This window comes from Carassius carassius, chromosome 2 (genome assembly GCF_963082965.1).
Source record: "Carassius carassius chromosome 2, fCarCar2.1, whole genome shotgun sequence".
Taxonomy (NCBI): domain Eukaryota; kingdom Metazoa; phylum Chordata; class Actinopteri; order Cypriniformes; family Cyprinidae; genus Carassius; species Carassius carassius.
The window spans coordinates 10188025-10212475 of NC_081756.1; the positions used below are offsets into that span (position 1 = coordinate 10188025).

The 24451-nt window shown below is 35.7% G+C and overlaps 1 protein-coding gene across 2 annotated transcripts in view; it reads left to right on the forward strand.

The window, feature by feature from the left end:
* Positions 1-24451, forward strand: part of LOC132101837 (neuron navigator 2-like) — an 87403-nt gene that overhangs the window by 18145 nt on the left and 44807 nt on the right. For both annotated transcript variants that reach the window (XM_059507055.1, XM_059507061.1), the window contains exons 2-7: positions 5945-6062; positions 10003-10055; positions 18240-18312; positions 19099-19306; positions 20049-20102; positions 21800-21933. In XM_059507055.1, the coding sequence (XP_059363038.1) occupies positions 5945-6062; positions 10003-10055; positions 18240-18312; positions 19099-19306; positions 20049-20102; positions 21800-21933 (640 nt within the window). The remainder of the gene's footprint in view (positions 1-5944; positions 6063-10002; positions 10056-18239; positions 18313-19098; positions 19307-20048; positions 20103-21799; positions 21934-24451) is intronic.

A 24451-nucleotide genomic window follows, 5' to 3' on the forward strand; every position in this document is an offset into this window, starting at 1 on the left:
TTTTGAGTCCCTTTTTAGAAAATAGATTACTCAATAAATATACATTAATGGCATATAATATTTTGGCATTTTGGCATACTATTTATGTTTTTCATTCTTCAGAAAAAAATTAAATAAATAAATCAAACATTTTAGACAGGGATGTTTCTGAAATTTGTATTTTCATTTGAAGAGTTTGGTCCCAAAACACAATAAATCCATTTTGATTAATTTGAGTAAAAATGTGTTTTCTTTAACAAGAAAGTGACAAGATAAAAACCACTGTTTCAAACTTTCACATAGCATCTTTAGGTTACAATAACATTCAAAATTCAAATCCAGGTTTTGATTTTCAAAGATTTATTATTAAAAAAAAAAGATTCCCCAAAATGTAATCAAAGCATGATCCTTTTTTTTCTCTCAAAATGAAATAAATCCATTGAATCAATATGAAACTTATTTTCATATTGAAACTGATGAAAATACACAACACAGTAAGTTGATCCACATCTGAACTTGGTCAATACTAATCTTATATACAGGCACTGGACTAAAAATACATCACTTCTAAATAAATTCAACGGGTCATCTTGTTAATGCTATGAATTAATTACAGCAATAAAATAAAATTTAATCATGAACAAGAACATGAACAACAATATCACATTAGACCACAGAAATTCCAAAACGCCATTTAGAGTAGCGGCCCTAGTACTGAGCCTTGAGGTACTCCATACTGCACTTGTGATCGATAGGATACATCTTCATTCACTGCTACGAACTGATGGCGGTCATATAAGTATGATTTAAACCATGCTAATGCACTTCCACTGATGCCAACAAAGTATTCAAGTCTATGCAAAAGAATGTTGTGGTCAATTGTGTCAAACGCAGCACTAAGATCCAATAAAACTAATAGAGAGATACACCCACGATCAGATGCTAAGAGCAGATCATTTGTAACTCTAAGGAGAGCAGTCTCAGTACTATGATACGGTCTAAATCCTGACTGGAAATCCTCACATATACCATTTTTCTCTAAGAAGGAATATAATTGTGTGGATACCACCTTTTCTAGTATCTTGGACAGAAAAGGGAGATTCGAGATTGGTCTATAATTAACTAGTTCTTTGGGGTCAAGTTGTGGTTTTTTGATGAGAGGCTTAATAACAGCCAATTTGAAGGTTTTGGGGACATATCCTAATGACAATGAGGAATTAATAATAGTCAGAAGAGGATCTATGACTTCTGGAAGCACCTCTTTTAGGAGCTTAGATGGTATAGGGTCTAACATACATGTTGTTGGTTAAGATGATTTAACAAGTTTATACAATTCTTCCTCTCCTATGGTAGAGAATGAGTGGAACTGTTCCTCAGGGGGTCTATAGTGCACTGTCTGATGCGATACTGTAGCTGACGGCTGAATGGTTGCAATTTTATCTCTAATAGTATCGATTTTAGAAGTAAAGTAGTTCATAAAGTCATTACTGCTGTGGTGTTGGGAAATGTCAACACTTGTTGAGGCTTTATTTTTCGTTAATTTAGCCATATTACGCACCATATTACGCTTTACTGACGAGATGCGCATGAGAATCACATGCTTTTTTGTTGATCAAAAAGTACAAAGTAGATGAGGAAAAAACTAGGATGCTGGGGGTATTCATAGCCCCGCCATTTCTTTTTACAGTGCGTGGAATGTTGCGCCGTGATTGGTTGTTACAGTTTGCAGTGCGTGGAATGGTGCGCTGTGATTGGTTGTTACCGTTTACAGTGCGTGGAATGGTGCACTGTGATTGGTTGTTACCGTTTACAGTGCGTGGAATGGTGCACTGTGATTGGTTGTTACCGTTTACAGTGCGTGGAATGGTGCGCTGTGATTCGTTGTTACTGTTTACAGTGCGTAGAATGGTACGCTGTGATTGGTTGTTACTATTTACAGTGCGTAATATGGTGCGCTGTGATTGGTTGAGCGGATGCATCACATTCAGCAAAAAAGGGAGACTGGTGTTTGTCGCCGTTTTTAAAAAAAGGGAGAAAACATTACCTAATATCTCTGCGAATATAGCTTTTTGCGTAAAATAAAAAATGTACTATTCAATACCGACCAGATACAATGCTGATTTTGGCAGAAACTTTTTTTTTTTTTTTAATGGAACCAAACTCTTAGTTTAATCTGTTTAATGCAAGCATTTCCACTTCAAATGATGCATCACTGTTAGACAACAAATACTTGACCATGTAAATAAGCCGAATGAAAGAGGGCGCTCTCTGTTACTATGACGATGTAATTGATTACACTCCTCACCTCAGCTTGACTCTCCTCGTTATAATGCTTGACCTCAAGAATCAATCACTGCTCACTGACTTTCACTGCAGTCCGCCACACCTTACCCCCATCAACCAGAGACATTCACTGCACAGCTCTCAGGAAAGCAGCTCATTATTTCAACATAAAACTTGTAATTATTACATAAAATGCATGTATTTGAAATTCCCTCAAACTATTAAAACACAAAGTAAAAAATGTAATTTAGGATTACACTGACGTTCAAAAGTTTACAAAAAAAAAGTTTAAAAGAAGATGATGAGATGATGATGAGGCTGCATTGATTTGATCATAAATACAGTCATACCTGACCATATCTACTCAATACTGTTCCTATGATAAAGACCACCTTTTGTGTATATGCTAGTGTTCAGCATACAGTCTTATTTGTGAGTAAACTTGGCAGGTCTAGACTGGAGGGTCTTGTATGATCTAGTGCATCTGCTCAATTTTTGAAACCTGCAGAGTGTGTTTGTTTTTGAGTGTGAGCTCAAGTTAAAGAGGGGATGGAGATGTGCAGAGGGGGTTTGTGGACCATCCGTCACCCTTCTCACCACCCCGACACACAAGAAGCTGTCAGATCTCTCACATGCTTTGTTCCTCTCTATACTTGTGTGTGTGTGTGTGTATGTGTGTTTGCATGCATTTGTGTGTATATATATATATATATATATACATTCTGTATGTGTGTGTGAAAGAAAGGTCAGTTTTAACAATCAACAGTAAACCTTTAGAGACCAGCATCAGCAAACGTGATTTCAGTGAATGAGGCAGGAAAAGAATTAAAGCATTAAAGTATTAAAAGAATGCATAAAAGTTTGCACTTGTTGCAATCATTGTTCAGATGAAAGGAAATGGGAAAGATTTGTGAGAAACTAAGGAAAGTTAGTTGCAATCATGAGCAGAACAGATCCTTAGTTAATCTACAGGATTCCTATACAAATTATAATATATTAGAATTGTAGTATAAATTATTACAATAATAATTTTGAATTAATTTCATGCATGCAGACATGCACTGAAATTCTGAAAAAATATTTGATTATTTTTACATTTTAGGATTTTATTTTATTTTATTTTAGAATTTTATATTACTCTGTAGAATCATATTTAATTATTTAGGGACTTTTCAGGATTCTTTAGGATTGGTTACAAATGATGGTTATTCTAATATAATTATAATGTATTATAATTCCAGAAGGAATTCTTAAGAATATATTTTTATTCTATTAGGATTGTTTAGGATTATTTTCAAATTATGATTCAAATGTAATTTAATTTAACCAAAAAAAAAAAACAAAAAAAAAACATTTCAAAAGGAATGCTGTACTCTTTTTTTTTTTTTTAATATATATATATATATATATATATATATATATATATATATATATTCCATATATTAAATCCAAATGTTCTGTGTCATTTCAGTGGCATAATATTTGTATATTTACTTTCTTAGTTAATATTTCTGGTCTCACTGATCTAAAATGTTATCTGACCTTACATTCACCTCAGTTAAATGATCTTTTGTAATTGCCTTAAAGTACCATATTATTTAAAAGCCTCTCTCGTGAACCTAAATGGAAGTTCTGTGGGAACAATTCTGTCTGTGACTAACACCAACGGCCCTGTGATTAGTGTTTGACATGAGAGCCTTTGTAGTCGAACAGTGTTGTACCTCCCCGCTTTGAGCTTAAAGATGAGTCAAAGTGACAGCTGTAGGTAAATTGTTGAAACGGACCACACTCAGGAACTCCCGTTTGATATTTCCCATCTTACTCACACAGGTTAAACGTGCAAATGCATGCAAGAGCCACCTGTTCAGTTCTCCAGAGTTGTTCAGTGACAAATCAGCCCTAAAGGCATGTCTGAACTCAGAGAACAGCTCATGCTCGGGTCAAGAGTGGACTGTACAAAGCCACAAGCTCAGAAGAGTGCAGAAATACTAGATGCTAGTTTGACTACCACACAACGAAGCAGGATTTGTATGGGGGCTATTTTCTAAGTGCTGCTTTTGTGTGAGATGAGGGATTGTCACAATATTCTTACAGCATTGGGACTGAAGCATCATGTCTCACTGACTCAGAATATAAAGGTCAGTGTACTGTATTTCACAGCTTAACTGTCATTGTAAGTGCTGATCCAGATGGCATGTATATGGATATTTCTGAGTAATCAAGTGTTTTTTTTTGTATGAATGCTGCTTTCATACAGCGGGTTTTACTTCAACTTCATAAAGTCAGTTTTAGACATAAATTTTTACAGATACAGAATATATAGTACCTTTGACAAATACACTACTGTTCAAAGGTTGGAGTCAGGAAGATGTTTTGAGATGTTTTAAATGAAGTCTCTATTGCAATATTTTTCTGGAAACAGTTATACATTTTTTGAATGTTCAGTGAATAGAAACATCAAAATAACAGCATTTTGTAACATTATAAATGTCTTTACTGTCACTTTAATGCATCCTTGCTGAATGAAAGTATTCAGTTAAATAACTTTTATGAAAAGCTTGGCACAGTACCTTCAACAAATATATTAAAAATCACAATAATGATTAAAAATATATCAGACATACATAGCTATTTTAGTATTTAAATGGTGTTGAGCAGGTTCAGTCTGACTCAGTCTTTTGTTGCTTGAAGGCATATTTACCCTTACCTTCACTTCAACTCACCTTTAATTGCATCTGACTCATTTAGCCCACAAACCTTCAAAGCACAAGTTGCATTTGTACATTTCTCCACTGACTTTGGTCATTGCTCTCCATAATTATATGGGCTTTGTGTGCTGTTTTAAGTCTAGTGATCGAGGGACAGCGCCTGTTTATTTTGATGGTACAGGGACTCAGACTGCACCTGCTTTTCCCATCTAGAAAACTGATTCCTCACATCAGTAACACTGCAATCATTTATTTACTCATGAAACACGCAACACAAGCTCTTCAACACCCATGTGGGAATGTGTTTGACTGCTACCACATCTAAAAAAATAAAAATACAAATCAATATACGCCTGCAAAAAACTCAGACCTTTGATTATGGTGCTTATGCAATGTTATATAGGCTTTTATTTTATTTCAAATTGTGATATTAAAGTAAAATGGGAAGACACCATAGTATTAACATATAAACGATCATGGTAATATGTAACAAAAAAAAAAATGATAATAGCTATGTATATAATAGCTATCATATTTTTGATAATAAAGGTAATTAAGCTTTATTTTCCAAAATAATGTGACAGTTTGGTGGTTTTTAAAGCTTTGACTGCTTGACTTGTTTCCCGCTTTTTCTTTAATTGTGACGGGACACGGGAATGTTTTTGGACAGACCTGCTCCAAACAGCAAACAAAACATAACTCCTTTCAGAGGTTTAATGTAGGCTCCATCGGGGTCTCCCTCCTCCTTCCCCAGTGAAGGGGCTTTTCTGTGATGTCAGACAGGAGAATTTGAGCATTATTCCTGCTGAATAACTTGAATAAGGCACAATGGAGCGGACTTGAATAGAGAAGCACGGAGCCGTGGACTCACCGGAGAGATGCGTCACACTTACGTGAACGTCGTCAATCCTAGTTGTTTGAAACTTTTTTTATGGATGGATTTATAAACAAGGTTTCTTTTCTCATGTTGACAGATCTACACGGATTGGGCGAATCACTACTTGGCCAAATCGGGACACAAGCGGCTGATTAAAGACCTGCAGCAGGATGTGAGCGACGGCGTGCTGCTGGCTGAGATCATCCAGGTCATCGGTGAGCGATTCGCTCAAGTAAAGTGTCTGCGCTAATGTTTCATATGGGGATATGTTTCATATGTTTAATATGGGTGAAAGTTTTCCATCGTCATTCAGCAAAACAGATATTTATGTTATTAAAAAATGTAAAAGAAAAAAGTGATTATACTTAATTTTTTTTATGTATTTTAAATGATTAAAAGCTTCTTGCTGTCAATTGGTAAAGCCGCTTATTCATTCATCCATTCCTTCATGTAGGTCAGTCGTTTGGTGCAGTAGCGTAGCCAGGAATCACAAAGTAGGTGGGCCCAGAGAAAATCAGGTGGGCACAGCCTAAAATGCATCTGTTATCAAAATAGGCCAACACAACTACAATACACCTGCTTCTTGAATACACCACAGTTTAATGAGAGCACAAGCATGTATCATGTCATCATAAGCAGTGTTAAGAACATAACGATAAGCATTTCCACTGCGCGTGGCCACACCACACACACACACGCATCTGACAAATGCAAAAAACACTATCATCGAATCAGCAGGACAGTAGTGGACAGTGTGTAAAAACAATGCTTGGTCTGGCTCAGCGGCCACATAAACCACGTTATATAACAACATTAACTAGGCAACTAGTGTACATAGTAAACGTAGATTGGCTTACTTTTGATGCGCTTATAACAGGAGACGACGGGGCTTTGAGTTCACAAGCAGAGCTGTTCAGCTCCTTACTACTGACTGATGGCTGAGGCTCCTGAACATCTGCATCATCCTCCTCCTGCGGCCGTGGTCTTTTTGACACAAACTTTAATAAGTTGCTCTGTTTCATTTTTCATACTTAGCTAAACTTCAGTGTCCCTCTGTGAAATGTGCACCACGTCGTTGTGAAGGGGGGATGGGCTGTTCGCAATCTGACGCGGGCATTTCATAATCACCATGACAACCAAACAAGAATCAAGAAACATTAAGATTTATTTTTATAGGTCAAGTATTGTGATAATTGCAACATAATTTACTCCTTCTGTTGCGATTATCACAATACTTGACCTATAAAAATAAATCTTAATGTTTCTTGATTCTTGTTTGGTTGTCATGGTGATGATGAAATGCCCGCATAGCGCATTTCGCAGTCAGATTGCGAACAGCCCATCCCCCCTTCACAACGACGAGCACATTTCACAGAGGGACACTGAAGTTTAGCTAAGTATGTTAAACTAAAATGAAACAGAGCAACTTACTAATGTTCGTGTCAAAAATACATTATTGTTGAATATTGTTAGGCTACATTGTGAGGCCAATGACTGGATGGGCCTGACTGACAGGTGGGTGGGCCAGGCCCACCCGTAGCTACGCGAGTGGTTTGGTGCTCAATTAAACTGAATTGAGATAATAAAATCATAGATAATATAATCAAGCAAATTAATAGAGCACTTTTTTGTTTATATATTGTAGCTCTTTCTCTAGCAAGTTAATGCAGTTCAAAGTGCGTTACAAGCTAGAAGGAACCAAATGCAAAAACAATATAATAAACCAAATACAAAATATAAATAAACCCATAAAAATGTAAGTTTATATTATTAAAATATGAAATATAACACAAAAACATTGAAAACAAAATGCATAAAATATACAAAGACTTTATAGGACATTACAGGAATGCCAGACTAAAAAAATATATGTTTTTAACTTAGATTTAAAACTGTTAATACTTTCAGCACATCTGATGTCTTCTGGAAGGTTGTTCCACAGACGAGGAGCATGACGACTGAAAGCAGCATCACCAAATTATTAAGTTCTATTATGAGGTACAGTTAGAAGAAAAGAATCTGAAGATATGAGAGTCCTTCTGGGTTTAAATACTGTAAGCTTTTTTCAAAGATAGTCTGGAGCAAATCCATGCAATGCCTTATAAACTAATAAAAAATTTCAAATCAATACGAAGACTAACAGGTAACCAGTGTAATGACTTACTGGTGTAATGTGATCTCTCTTTTTGACTTTTGTCACTATTCGAGCAGCAGTATTTTGGATTGATTGTAGTTGATTAATTTTTTGTTCATTGGTAGACCCAAAAGCCTGCTAGTTATACTGTAAATGCATGCATTAATTGTTCTGTATTGCCCAGATAGAGAGAAATGGTCTTACTTTAGCACTGTTCTTCAGATGATAGAATTGGGTTTTTGTAGTTACATACATGAGCTTTAAAGTTAAAATCTAAATATAAGACAACTCCAAAAGTTTTTTCGCCACTTGGCTTGGGTTTAATCCTTGTATATTTAGTTTAGAGGTCAATTTCTTTCTTTGTGCTTTTGATCCAATAATCAAAACTTCAGTTTTGTCTTGGTAAAGTTGTAAGAAATGATGTGACATTCAGTCATTTATGTCCTAAATGTAGTTTGCAAGTTAAGCAAGTTGAACAGGATACATTCATTCATTATAACTTTTTACGTTTCAAAACAGTCTGAATTAATAATGCTATTTTGTACACTAATATTACTAAATACTAGTATGTTAAGAGTGATCGTTTTGTTAAGGCAGACTATTAATTAGCTCAAAGGTGTGTGACCACCCAATTGCAGGAGCTTTTAATGTTTTAATGGTATTTACGTACTTCCGAGTGCCTGGTAAACAAATCAATCCCAGTCAGCAGCTCTTCCCATAGACACACAAAAACAGAGTTTTAATTACCTCTGTCCTCTTAAAAGTGTTGTAAGAGCCGGAAAGCATTTGGTTACCTAATAAGAGCAGAAAGTACAGTGTTCTGGGGTGAAGTGGTGTTAAATGACTCATCATTGTGGTCATCCCACTTTGTCCTCTTGTGTTTTCTACATCTCAAGAGAATCAAACACTGGTCAATTGAAGCTGAAATCTGACCTGTCCTGTCTGACAGATACAAATGCTGCATGCACCCAGTGCTATACTTCACATTTTTAATTTATTTATTTTAATGAGAGACTTTTGCCCTAAAGTTTTGTAAGTAAATTTTGAAATAAGACAATGCTTGAAATGGTGACAACAAGGACATTTAGAGCTTACACCAACCCCCAAAAGTGGCCTTTGTACCGATAAAATAATGATTAAGGAACAAATGATGTGGTAAATTGTAGTCTAAAATTATAATGATAATAATATCTAAAAAAAAAAAAAAGTTATAAATTAATTCTGAGGTCTAGATTTTGTTTGCAGATCCCACATTGATATTTTTGTATATCTAATGCAGTGCAATTAATGCATTCTTACTTGTGGCTTGAATATTTTGTATAAACAAAAATTCAATTTTGGAATCCAATGACTTTTTCTTGCAATAATGAGTCCATGCCCTTGCAACTCCCTTCTTGTGACTTTCAGAATTGCAAGGAAAAAGTAAGAATTGTGAGGTACAAGGTCGCAGTTACCATTTCATTTTTGTTAATACATGGTAGAAATGGGCTTCCATGTTAAATAACATCATAAAATGATAATTAAATCACAAATTATTGAGAAGACATGGCCACCCAAATGGTTCTCCGGTAGTCCGAGAGACTCAGATGTGTCTGTCCTCCATGCTTACTCACCTGACATCTTACACATTCCTGACACATTTTTCCAGCAGCACAGGCGGTAAAGTGATTCCTGCAGGCATGTAGCTGTCATTGTAGCCGTCTGTGTAGTTATCAGCTGTGAGTGAACGGCCCTGTTTCAGCTGCCGTGAGGTGGGGGGTGGGGCTGGGCCCGGGCCCGCTGGGATGCAGGGTGGAGAGCAGTCACCCTCAGGAAAGCCCCAAATCAGTCGCATCCCAGCAGGCCCTGCCACACAGTTGTTCAAACTGGATATAGTTTCCACATTAGGGGTCAAAAATCTGACCAGCACAGAAACAGAAAGGACATGCTGCGCATTTGGCTTACAATTAAGGAAATCTATCACTTATTTTCTTTTTTTAGCAATTAATTTGTCTGTATTTCTCTCTTTTTGGATTTCACAGCAAATGAGAAGATTGGGGACATTAATGGATGCCCTAAGAGTCGTTCTCAAATGGTAAGAACTTGTGTTTTATTGTCTTCTGGTTGTTGTTTTTATAATGACTTTAATGCACTTTTGTCCATTAAAAGACAATGTTCGATCTGTCCAGGGAAACACTACACTCAGAAAAAAGGTAATAAATGTATTTAATATGTACAAAGTTGTACCTTTTAGTTTGTTTTACCTTAGGATACCACCCCTGAGACAGTGTTATTTTTCTGAGAGTGTAATACATTAGATTCTCATTGATGTTGCCAGCAGGCTTATTGACATGCACTTTAATACTGTTATTTTTTCTTCTTTTGTGGTGTCTCTTTATAAACTTCTGGTTTAAAGAGGGGAGTAGTTTGGCAGATTCTATAAAAAACTCTCAAAACCATCAGTAAATGTATAGGTTTGGATGAAGCACAAGCCAGATTACAGACATAAAGAGCTATTTTAGCCAAGCCAATGCTAAGCAAAACAAACCCTAGAAGTCTTGAGTATCTCTGACAGGCGTATCACACATGAACCAGGGGCAGGGGTTGGTTTTGACTTGTCTCGATAACAAAGGTGGCTGTCGAGCCTGATTGGATGCAACAAAGGAATCATTTTCAAAGGGCTTGAGGTCTATACATGCGTTTTGTTGTTATTAGAGATTCCGATTGTAATGGTGGGCTTTTGAGGAATTGCTCATTTTGGCAGTTATGAAACCCAGCTGAAACCATTGCATGTTGGTTTTGGAGACTGCTGTGCTGCGTTCTGTGGCCAACTAGCTTCACTAGAAAGATAATGTTGTTGCAGTTGATACAGATGGGAATCCCGAGGAACTGAAAGATTCTGGTTCTGATTCCAGTTAACAATTCATGTTCCTTAAGGGTTTAAATATGTATACTTTCAGTATTTTTTTTTTTTGGAAAGAAATATAGTAACATATTTAATACATTTTTTATTAAATATGATTACAATAACATAATGTGTATATTTAATTACATAAAAACGTAATGACTTGCGGTTCAATAAGTAAGTCAGAATAATTTGGTAACCACTCTGATTCAATGTACTCATTCACAGTAACCAACTCATAAGTGTCGTTCATACAGTAATTGGGCTTCAGTGGTTGCACTGCATGTTTTTGATTTAATAAAATGAACTGACTCGTAAGAGTCATTCATTTAGCATTGAGACTTTGTAATTGAAATTACATAGTCAGAAAAATATTGCACTAATAAAACCAAATATTGTGAAGATTATTTGATCCTGATTTTTGCTGGCAAACAGCATGACTATGCTGGTGTTTTCAGATGCGAGAGGTAGATTAGGGGTTTGGGGTTAAGTTGGGTGGCAGGGGTCTAATTATTCAACTACAGGAGCTGATCTCTTTTACCCATCTCTCTCATTGCTATCTCTCTGAGTTCTTTTGAATAAGCTTTTCTTCTATAACTCAGCTGGTGGTAACTGTACAAGTGTGTGCATACAGTATATGCATATCTTTTTGTACATCTCAGCAGGCTTTCTGTATTTAGGCATCTGAATGCAGTTTTCCTGTATGTGAGTCACTCCGAAGCTATTTAAATTCCAGCGTGTGTATTTGTTTGTGTGCATGTGTTTTTAGCTAGAAAGCAAAGCACTGCTGGAAGCAGGTACAAGCAAAGCCATTATGTAAATATCATCATTGTGTGTTTTTATGAAGAGCAGGAATTGCACAACCGCTCAGTGGATGGGCCTCTAGCCACAGCTTACACTGGACATACTGTACGAGCACTCTGGTTAATTAGCATAAAGATCCATTGGGCAGAGTAATATCACTGCGACCGCTAATTGCTGACACGATACTTAACCTCAGCATTCAGATGGTTAAATATGTAAACACATTAATATAATCAGAAGAGGGGTTTGGGCTCATATTGTAAACCGAGGAGTAGAATTTGAATGCATTTCTCACAAAAGCCTTGGAGGATCATAATATTGATGCATATGATTAATTGTATTGAACAGTTTTGAGTACTCAGCATTAAATGGGCTACACAACCCATTTTACTTCCATTTTTAAAAAGAAATAAATAAATAAAAAATTGGAATGGGTGTTATATAAGAGGCGTGCTGATGTTGACCAAAGTGTTGGAGCAAATCATTACACTTTGATTAAAAACTAAAGACTTTATTTTTTATTTTTATAACATACACTTAAGAACATCATCCACATTAAGACCAGGAAGATGTATTAGAAACAAAGTGTAGTGCTACATTTATTTGATCAGTGATGTGGTAAAAACTGTTTATTTTCAATTAAAATCAATTCAAAATTCAATTAAAGTTTCCTTTATTGATATATTTAGAAATGTTGCTGAATGTTAACACATTATTCCTGTTTTTAACATCACATGATCATTCTGAAATCATTCTAATATGCCAATTTGGTACATAAAAAAACATCCTTTTGTGGAAACCATGAAAAGAAAAATGATTATTTGATGAATAGAAAATTTAAAATAATTTATTTGAAATGTACAACATTTGTAACAATTTATCACTGTCCCTTTTGGTCAGTTGAAAGCATCTTTGTATAAGTATTACTTATTCATTCATTTATTTATTTATTTAAAATCTTACCCCAAACTTTTGATTGGTAGTGTGTGTGTGTGTGTGTGTGTGTGTGTGTGTCTATATATATATATATATATATATATATATATATATATATATATATATATATATATATATATATATATATATATATATATATATATATATATATATATAAAATAAACATTCGTTATGTCGAGTGTGTTAGTTTCTATAGAAACAATATACAGTAAGTGCTGCCCCTGGATATTTTGTGTTCATTTGATAGCCGTTTCATCAGTCATTCACCTTTGGGCCTGTTTTTACACCTGCTCGTTCTGTCTGATCCCTTTCAGATAATCTCCTCCTGCCCTTTAACCCACCAGCAGTGCAGACAAAGAAAAGCAAGATATGCAGCATTTATGTCAGTGGCTGTTGACACAGTGCTGCTAAAACACACAGGGAAACCTCAGTGTCGTAACTCAAATTCTCCTCCCTAGTGAAGCGTATTGACACAAAGATGGTAGCTTCAGCTGAGTCATTCTCTGGTCACACGTCTGGTGGAAGTTAGCGAAGCATCTAACATGACTTATAGCACCTTAAAGTCATTTACTCTGTCACAAAAGATCATACGCAAAAGATGTAGCATTAACCACTTTCCTGAGCACTCTTGTATTTTGTTTTGTTATTTAAGGGGAATGATTGGCATGTTAATCTAATTTGGCTGTCCGTCGATCATCATGGGACTTTTGTTGTGTGTGATTTGTGCTTACAGTAGGATGTGGAAGTAATCAAAACACGGGCCACATTCTTCTGTAGAAGCGCTTGTTGTTGTTAAATTTCTTTGCTTTAATTTTAATGAGACCTGGAGTAAATAAGTGGTGAGAGTCAAGTTGGACGAAATTCATTGTTTTTGTTGAGTAAGTGTGAGTGCAAATTACTTTTCATAGGTTTGAGGTCAGTAAGAATTCAGCTTTGCAATCTCAGTAATAAATACAATTTTAATATATATAGAAAACTTAATTTGATAGTATGTCTTTCATTCTTTACTTTTTTAACGGTTGTCAGGGTTTTGCACTGTCACTTTGTTTTGTTTCTTGTCTCTATGTCTAGTGTCAGCACATGGCCTTGTTAGTAGTTTTCTCGGCCATGTGCTCCTTTAGCCCTTCCTCGTTTCCTTTCTTACCACACCCTCTTGTTAGCCTGGTTAGTCTAATTGTGCTCACCTGTCCCTCGTGTATTTTCCTGGCTATTTATAGTGCCCCTTACCCTTTTGTGTTTGCTGGTTCGTGGAAATTTTCACCCCCTCTGTCTTGGTCTTGGTCTTGGTCTTGGTCTTGGTCTTGGTCTTGGTCTGTGGATGTGGCTGAATATGTGTCCGTGTCTCCCTGGCTGGTTGGTCTTGTGTTTAGTCTAGTCCTTGTGGTTTCATGTTTTTGTCTTGCTCCTTGTTTTAGTAATATGTTTGTTTGTTTTTTTATTTGTTTTTATTTGTAATGTTTATTTCGTTTTTTTTCTAGTCTTGATTCTTGGTTTTGTTTTATTCTCTAAGTTGGTTAAATTGGTAATTTCTTATTTTGTTGTTTAACCTTTTATTAGTTCATTGTTTTTTTTTTTACATTTTGTGTTTTTGTGGAGCTTTGTCCTGTCTAGTCTTGTGTTCGAGTTCCTGACCTGTCCCCGTGTGTCCTCCCTGGTTCTACCAGCCTGGCACTTGATCTGTTTGAGTCGGTGGTCAACAAGTGTCTGAGCTCTGCTCTATGGTGCCTTGTGTGGTCTTCTCTATCAGCCTGGTCTTGCAGCCCCCTCTGTTGCCAAAGTATTCTGCCAGTTATTTCCTGAAGCTTTCCAAGGGGCCTTCCCTAACTGTTTCTGTTTACTGCGTTCCTGTTGTGGTATCTATTGTGCACGTCACTACCCTCTTGTATCAGTCTGTCTTGTCAATAAAACCTTGTTATTTCTCACTGCAATTGGGTCCACCTTCCAGATCCCTGACAATGGTATTAAAGTTGCTTTATTTTTGGTCATATCTTAAAACGATCACATTAACTGTTCCATGAGTTGCTTTGACCTAGAAATACACATTTAAATTTTTATGCATTAAAATAAAAAATTGAAAAATAAAAATATTTTGTTATATATATTATTATTATTTTTTTATTGAAACTAAGCTTGGTGCAAATTTCTGACATTAGACATTGAATAGAAGAGGATAAAGTTAATTGAACAGAATAATTTAAATCTGATCTGTACACTTTGAGTAGTGCAAATATTTCACAATGATTAATGAAATTAAAATGATTATAAAATAACTAAATTAGGATTGTTATTAGTGTAAAAACACACTTATATGAATAAGTGGACCTTGGAGAAAAAATAATTAAGCCTGATTAGACACCGTTCTACAGTATTTCTATTAATATGCATGCGTCTGTTTTTTTTCATACAGTATTTCATGTCAGTACTCAAAGTGCTTCCAGTCACATGACCAACTCGCCTGTCAATCATCACCTTTAAGTACATGCATTCTCTCTCTCTCCACAACTCTAACCCACTGTCACATAAACACACTTCCACACAAAGAGGAGTTTATTAGGTGGTGAAAAATATAATGACAGAGAGGGGAAAAAAACAACCAGAGGGAGAGATGGAGACTGTGTGTGTGTGTGTGTATGGAGTCTCATATAGAAGGAATGTATCCGGTGTATGTTTACGTGTGTGTGTGTGTGTGTGTAATAGCGAGTTTATGTGCTTGAGACAGACAATAGTTGTGTGTGAAGGTGTTTGTTTAGCAGGCTGTCCCTCTCTTAAACATGATTTTGTTCACTCAGGAATAGATACACTCTCACGGTCTTTTACACTCTCTCAAGGTGAGATACAAATGAAGCGCTCTTTTTTTTCAGGTACAGGCCTCTTGTAGCTTTAAGGGCTTCCTGAATTGATTTTTGACATAGGATAAGCATGGAAGGAGTGAGAACTTAAAATGCTTATTATATTGTTATTTCTAATAGAAACAGTCAAGTTTTGTATAAACTGTGATAATCATACAGCCGCATAAATGTAAAGTAAATATGATTTTAAGTCAATTCAATTGATGTTTAACTTGGTTTAAGCTTCTTTTTGCCTTAATGGTATCAGTATTACGGAAATATTTTTTTTATTGTTTCTTATTACAGTATGTTCGTAAGGTTTTTAGCATATTTGGCCTGTCAACATTGAGCTCATATATGCATTGTGTCATTATTACCGTGTTTTTAGTGAAATAATTGTGTATATTAGACGATATTTGGTAATTTTGAGACAATTTTACTTCATTTTATCACTTCACTTCCTTTTTCCAATATCTGGGTCAATATTTTTGCTTATAAGAGTATTGTAATAATAGTTTAGCAACATGCAATTCTCATTTTTTTAGAAAAAAAATATTGTCTAATATTGTGTAAAATGAAGTGTTTATTCAATTGAATACAATTTTGTGTATTTGCATTCTTAAATTATAGTGTTTTATTTTTGATGAAATCAAATGTAAAAGTTAAATGTTATCCTATTTTATTAATTTTTTATTTAGTTTTTTATTTTTATTTTAAGTCAAATAAACATTACACATTTTATCAGCCAAACTAGATAGCCATTGGTCTTTGAAAAATGCATATTGGTCAATAACTAGTGTTTTTCACTAATACTGTACGTTCATTAGCTTATGTTTGGTTTTGGTGCTTTTTATGGCTCTGCAATCCGTTGTTTGCTTTTATCCCAGTAGCTTCTGATTTCTATTGACCCAGTGAGTTTTTAATGCATCTATTATGAGAATGTCATTCAGAGAGGTATTTGCTGTCGTGCATGACCAGCGGACCAACAATCAGAGAAGACAATGTTGTTATGTTAGCGCTAAATTGCCCCACAACTAATTTTCTAATGCATTCATATTGACTTCAAATATTATTATGCGTTGTAATTCAATTCACAAAGAGAAAGAGGATATAGATTCATTTCAACCCCTCTCTCTGTCTCTGAGATATATATTTTATTTAGAAACATTATTTTTAGTCCTGGATGTCTGGGATGTGGTTCCTTCAAAGGGCCAGAGGAATCTAGAGCAGATTCTTTCCTCACATTTCTAGATCTCCCTTGACCCTAAAGGCCAGCAACTGTTGGCTGCCAGCAACTGGGATACAGTCAGTGGGACAGAAATGTGTTGCTATGGCTGACATAACTCACACTTGTGCTGACTAACCCATGGCAGATGACCAGTTCTTAAATGCAGAACCTGGGCAGTAAATCAAAGCCATGCTCTATTAATTATATAGTGGCCCCCAAAAATATTGGGACACTTGAGCATCAGTTGAAAATGTATGAATTTCAATGCATAACAAAATAAATCAAAGCAAACAACTTCTGCAAACAAATACGTGATACTTGTTGATGATGCAGTGACTTTTAATGATGAAGTTCCACCAATGTTTCAAAACAGGAAAATGTTGTAATACCTTTTAATAGTGAACAAAGTATTATCAAAACAAACAACTTTTGTGAAATGTTTGAAAAGTATACTTGTGCTTTCTTTCTTTAATAGTAATGCGTTTGAAATGTGGTTGTTTAATGCAATAATATTCATACATTTTTTTTCTTGTGGGACCCATATGAAATTACTCACTTGTTTTAATATTTTTAAATATGCTGGTGCTTTCATAAGAGTTGGTAATTTACATTGACATGAATAGATTAATGTTTGCGCTAAATTAAAATGTGTTATTTGAGAAACTAAACATATTAGTCTTAAGTAGGAATATTTGTCACCTTTTTTAATAGACTAGGCAAAAAAAAATTCTAAATTAGATAAAAATCACTGTATTATATTGTATACTATATTATAATGGCAAAATTATTCTGAATAAAATAATTTGTTTTTATTATTATTATTATTATTATTATTATTATTACAATTATTATTATTATTTACCTGAAATATAGATTTTAATGTCTGCTAGTATATATATGTGTGTGTGTGTGTGTGTGTGTGTGTGTGTGTGTGTGTGTGTGTGTGTGTGTGTGTGTGTGTTTGTGTGTGTGGAAGTTTTTTTTTAGTTTTTTAGTTTTTTGTATTTTTTGTATTAATGCCACTTTATTGTCATATCATGAAATATTGGCTTCATAAATAGAACTTGATTTATGGATAACCTTGACCCGAGAGTGTGGTAAATGTCATTAACATATTCCTAGTAGAGTCTACATGATCTTTATGTATAGCCTATTACATCACTCTCCTCTTAGCCAATCAGATACGCTTATGCTCTAAATTGAGTGACACTAGGATACGGCTGGGTCAGCGTCAGGGCCACGGCGACATTTCCTAGCAACAGGGCAAATGTGACGCCCTCGGTGACTGAGAGCAAAGGCTTTGCATACTGCTTTGACTGAGCAGCCAATCTATGCTCTCTGATATCACTGCAGCTCCTAGAGTGAGTGAACGTCCAGTCACGTATTCAGCCACAGAGCAGATGTGAAGCAGCGTCAGTCTAGACTGCATGGACACATACAGCATCTATTCTGAACTTTACCGGCCTGTTTGTTTTAAGTAATAATGGCTCACTTCTGTTTAAATGTGTGGTTCGTAATGATTATTTTAATTTAAATTATCTTTTCATTTCTCTCTAGATCGAGAACATTGATGCCTGTCTGAGCTTCCTAGCAGCCAAAGGTGTGAACATACATGGACTTTCAGCTGAAGGTAAAAACACAGTTTTTAAAATTTGTTTAATGCTTTAAGTATGTTTTTTTTTTTACCATTTGATCTTAGATGATTGCGAAATATGGTATATCTCACTTTAAATTACATTTACACTGTTAATACTTCACTATAGATTAGTATTTAAGCAATTTGGGGTTGCCAGGTTTCAAGAATTTACACGGTACATCTGTAAACTGTGGGTTAATGTTTTAATTTGCATATTTATGAGGTTAAAACATCAATTGGACAAGTACAGCACACAATTTGTTTGCTTTTTCGAGTGCCTCTTCATCACATAATGTGTTTTTCTTCTGTAAAGTCTATCGATTATGAAACGAGTTCAGTTTAACAGCTCTTTAGAAGGAATAGTGTTCTTAATTATTCATTTAACGTAAGTCGGTTCAATTTAGTTAATTCGATAGTATCAGTACAGTTTAATTGATAATATTACTGAATATGAATCATATTTTTAAGTCTCCTAAAAGTGGTGCTATCACCCTTTTGAAACTACAAGCTGCTTGACGTAAAAAGTGACATTAGTGTAAAAGCATGTAATTGAAACAGTAAAATATCAAAGCGGTTGGCTTTATTGTCAGTCACTTGACTGGTGGCTGACAACTGGAAGGTTGTAGGTTCAATTCCCATAAGAAGCAAGAGTGAGGCACTCAACCCCATCATGCTTTACAGGGGACTATGCTTGTGATTAGTGCTTGCCATACTAATTACTTTGAGCAAAAAGTGTCTGCAAAATTATATAGTAAACAGCAAAATGTTTTCCCCTCACAGAGATCCGGAATGGAAATCTGAAAGCCATCTTGGGGCTTTTCTTTAGTCTGTCTCGATACAAGCAACAGCAGCAGACCAACAGACAGACACACACGCAACACACACATTCACACACTCCCTTAAACCAGCAGAGCAGCGCTCCGGCCCAACTGACCTCCACCTCGCATGGGACTCACACACACAACTCACAGCCAGAGATGCAGTCCAGGTAACATCAGTCTGTCTATCTATCTTTGTTTAGGGAAGTCGTGGCCTAATGGTTAGAGAGTCGGACTCCCAATTGAAAGGTTGTGAGTTCGAGTCCCGGGCCGGCAGGAATTGTGGGTGGGGGGAGTGCATGTACAGTTCTCTCTCCACCTTCAATACCACGACTTAGGTGCCCTTGAGCAAGGCATCGAACCCCCAACTGCTCCCCTGGTGCCGCAGCATAAATGGCTGCCCACTGCTCCGGGTGTGTGCTCACAGTGTGTGTGTGTGTTCACTGCTCTGTGTGTGTGCATTTCGGATGGGTTAAACGCAGAGCACAAATTCTGAGTATGGGTCACCATACTTGGCTGAATGTCACGTCACTTTCACTATCTATCTATCTATCTATCTATCTATCTATCTATCTATCTATCTATCTATCTATCTACCTATCTATCTATCTATCTATCTATCTATCTATCTATCTATCTGTGTGTCTGTCTGTCATCCATCTATCTAGTGTTCTTCCTAGTGTTCTATTTAGTATTCCAGCATTCTATCTATATAATCTGTTCTACCGTTCTAATGTACATATGTTATATGGATTGTGGATTGGTTTGAAGCTGTCTTTCTCTCTGAATGTGTCTTCATTCTCTTAGCTTTGTGATTGTGTGATGTTGTGTTAGTCATCACAGTTTGTGTTTGCCTGTGTCTCTCTCTTTATCGCTCTTTCTTCTGTTGTTTCTCTTGTTCTTTCGATCTAGGGATGGCTCTCAGAGTAAACTCAAGTTTTCCATTGGTCAGAAAAAGTCTTCTAGGTAGCGCTCTCATCACTCCCATCCTGTGCGCTGATGCATTTTCTCTCCTGTCAACCTGCTTGTCATCACCCTCCTCTTCCTCACTTATTCTCTGCATGTGATTTTGTGGTCTAATTCTACTGATATCTATTTATTGTATTTAACAGATATATTGTCAGATAGCGATACTATTATACTGGTGAATAAAACCAGTTTTATTTAAAATGTAAAAAAGAAAGAAAGAAAAAATACCTACCCTGGTGAACTTTCCTTTAATTTATTTGGCCAGACAGAATATGTGGACTCTGTCAGGTGACGGTACCCCAAAACATGTCCCAGTGGAAATGTCTGCTCAGTGAGCTGTGATAACCTTAAAATAACCGCTCTGTGTGATGCTCTGCTGGAGTATGAAATGAATTATTAATTGTGGTGTGTGACAGAAAGGTTAAAGTTGCAATTTTGGTTCCAGTGAATGATGTGTTTGTGCCTTAAGTCACCAAGTGTTGTAAATGCATTTCAAATGCACACGTGTAATGTGTTTCAGATAACTACACTTAAAATACCATGAATCACCTTATTCAAAATTCCCAGTTTGAATATTGGCTCAGACTTTAATATTCCATCATTCATTTTTTGCAACATGTGACACAATATTGCCATCTAATGGTGGATAGTTATAATTGCAGCTAGGCCTTCAACAGATGTGAGATGTATTTAGGCGAGAAGGAAAGATATCTCTCTACCGCAAATTTCTAGGAGGCCACACAATAGACAGCAATGTTATTAGCATGGATATCTACAGATATCCCTGTCTTTTGCATTACATTTACCTAGACTTGATTGTTAGGTGATATTAGTCTTTTTGTCTGTCAATCATGAGGGCTTGAAGGCTAGGACTGATGGAGAAATGTCACATTAGAAATAAATACATTGTTGACTTAGGGTTATTAATTGTTGCATTGCTTAGAAGCACAATATACTATTTGCTTAAGTGGTGCTGCTAGAGGGATTCACTACTGATGTATTGAGCAGATCCTCTGTCACTTTGTGTAAACAAAAAAAACACACTAAGGCAATTTAAAGTGCTGTTGGGGAGAGGAGATGTTTTTTCAGCTTCATTAACTGGGAATTAATTGAACAAGCTGATTCTGAGAAATGTACAGAGCCCCGTACATGACATGCAGGAAAAAATAGTGGGCTAAATTGTGCGCACGATTTACTAATTCGTTCCCTCAGTGTACTAAAACATGCACACGATTACTATTGCGTTCCCTCAATTTACTATTTCGTTCACTCCGTTTATAAATTGTGCGCACGATTTACTAATTCGTTCCCTCGATTTGCTAAATCGTGTGCACGATTTAGCAAATCGAGGGAACGCAATAGCAAATCGAGGGAACGTAATAGTAATCGTGTGCACGTTTTAGTACATTGATGGAACGAATTAGTAAATGGTGTGCACAATTTATTTATTTTTGCTTGCATGTCATGTGTGGGGCTCTGTAGAAATGCACAAACATTCAGTTTTTTTTTGTTTTTTTTTAAATAAGAAACTCTTTAGGCATTAAACAACCATCTTGCCACCACTAAGTATGCATTAGCAACCCTATTGCAATCCACTGGCAAGCACCAGCAACACCTGAGCACAAGTTCTGCACCGACAAGACAGAAAATGTACAATTCTGGCTGTTAATATTTCTGCTCTTTCGCTGTGACAGATTACCTGGCCCCACCTCGAGGATGTCCACTGCGGGCAGTGACGGTTCTCCTCGAGGGTCCATCAGTTCAGCAGGGAATCGCCGCAGTCAGGTGTTCAGTGATAAAGCCAAACCTGCAGCAGCTCAGGCCAAAGGTAAGCCCAGCTTCACACTCTTTAAGGTGAAGTGACCTCTGAAACATTACACATAATCTCATCTGAAAATGGCAGGTCATGACTTCATTTCGTGTTACAGTCGGCGCATGAATATAAAACTGTTTCCATCGGACAGTTTTGTACACATTTATCTCTACAGTGTCCTTCCAGTTTATATATTATCTGTGATTTTATCGTGCCAAAGGGAAAAAAAGAAGAGTCAATTTTTCAGATAGACTGGAAGAAAACTGTATCATGTTGTAGCTATGTAAGGCAAGATCTGTGATATGAATGAGGTATTTTTATGGTTTCCAAACAGTAATAGAGCAGTCTTCTTCATTTAAAAGAAAATAATTATGGAGTTAGTCTTTATTTACTCTGTGGACTGTGTGCATGTACACATCCTTTCAAAAGTTTAGGGTATGTTTTTTTTTAATCTTTTTTTTTAATACTTATATTCTGCAAAGATGCAAAGATTAAACTGAAATTGAAGTCACAGTAAAGCCATTTAGAGTATGTGAAACTTTCTGTTCATCATGGAATCCTGAAAAAAAACATGGTATAGATAAAAACTAATAAGCAGCTTAAAAGGTTTTAACATGGATAATAATACGAAATTTTTATTGAGCAGCAAATCAGCATATTAGAATGATATCTAAAGGATCATGTGACACTGAAGACTGGAAAATATAGCTTTGCCATTAGAAGGAATAAAAAATGTTTTAAAATGTATTCAAATATATATATAACAGTCCATAAAAATAAAAAAATATATATTTCATAGTATTCAAGTTTTTACTGTATTTTAGATCAAATAAATGCAGTCTTAGTGAGATTTCAGAAACTTGAATGGTACTCTCAGTTTGTGCATTTACAGGAATGTCTAGATGTAAAATTTGGCTCTTGGTTATCATTATCCGGTAGCCCACATGTCCTAGATGAAGTCAGCAGAAAACATAAGTTGACTTTCTAGAGGAAGTTATTGCATTTGAATCATTTTCTGGAGTAACGTGGGCTGATGAATTATGCACAATAAGATAAACCGAGTCAGTTTTGAGTTCATGTTGACTTCAAGCAATCACTGTATTAAAATGTACCAACCACATTTCAGTGCTCTGTGACGGAGCTGTGCTGAGTTTAGAGTAGTTCATGTAGCAGTCAGTTTTGGAAATAACTGCTTATAAGGACTCTGAGTGAAGCTAGTCAAACGAACCCTAGCTGAGATGTTTGAAAGATGTTGCAAATGTGCCATACTTGTGTGTGTGCATGGTACTGGCTTTCAAAGCAGAGGATTTCTGCATTAATTGAGCTCTAATTAGTGTGTTTTGGCTCTGAGAATGTTGTGGCAGTGAAAGAGAGACAGAGGTTTCCAGAGTGTCATGCTTTAGGTCATTTGTTCTGTTGTTGAGTTTTTGTATGTTGTGTACATACTCTTAAGTTTTAAATTGAGAGAAGTATCTGAAAGAAAAAAAAGAAAAGTGGAACAAATTCTTCTAATGGTGGACTTCGACTTAATGTATTCAAAATGTATGCCCATGTTCACGTTTTAAGAGCATTATCTTGAATAATCTGACTTTTGGAGCAGTTGAAGAGTTCAGATGTTTTGGTCTTGTGAAAGTTAGTAAATTGTGTCAGCCGACTGATTCTCCCATAATGCATTTAGCTCTGTTATGTTGTGTGTGACCTGCTTAATGCAAAGCAGAGTGAGAATGTGAATCACAGCAGAGGAGCACATTTCTTCTGTCTCACTGTTGAAACAGAGACAAACCTCGTCTGAGATGACAGAAGTCAAGAGAGGGTTGGGAAGAGATTTACAGTTTTAAAATTGTAAAGCAGGCAAGAAAAAAACTTGCCGTTTATGTGCTTTTAGAGTTTGAAATCAATTTTTCTGGACCGGTAAGTAAGTTTAAATGTTGTATTTATATAGTTGTAATTTATGCAGTTTTATTTAATTTTTCCATCCATCATTTACTCTCCCTCATGTTGTTCCAAACCTTTCTTTCTTCTGTGGAACATAAAAAAAAAAAAAACGATTTTGAAGAATGTTGGTGACCAAACAGTTCCTGTTGATTTCCACTGACTTTCATGAATTAAAAAAGAAAAAGTACAATGGGAACTGAAACTGTTTTCTTATCAACATTTTTTTTTAAATTTCCTCTTATGTATTCCTTAGATGAAAGAAGGTGAGAGTAAAATGTCTATTTTTGGTGAACTATTGCCTTATGGTCCATATTCTGTTTAAGCCTTTATATACTGCAGTTGCTGTATTTGTGTACTATTGGCTTATTGAAATATTAGCTTAATCAGGCATGTTTACAAGATGATTACAAGATCTAAATTTGACCAATAACAATTAGAATTTTCTTCCTGACTGTATTCAATAACAGAGAAAACAAAAAGTTATCAAGGGTCAATATGAAACAGGCATGATGAGTTTTTTGGTGGGCTCTCGTGGGATGGTCATCTGAGACTAATGATAGCTGTTATTCTACCATAGAGAAATAATCACTTAAATATG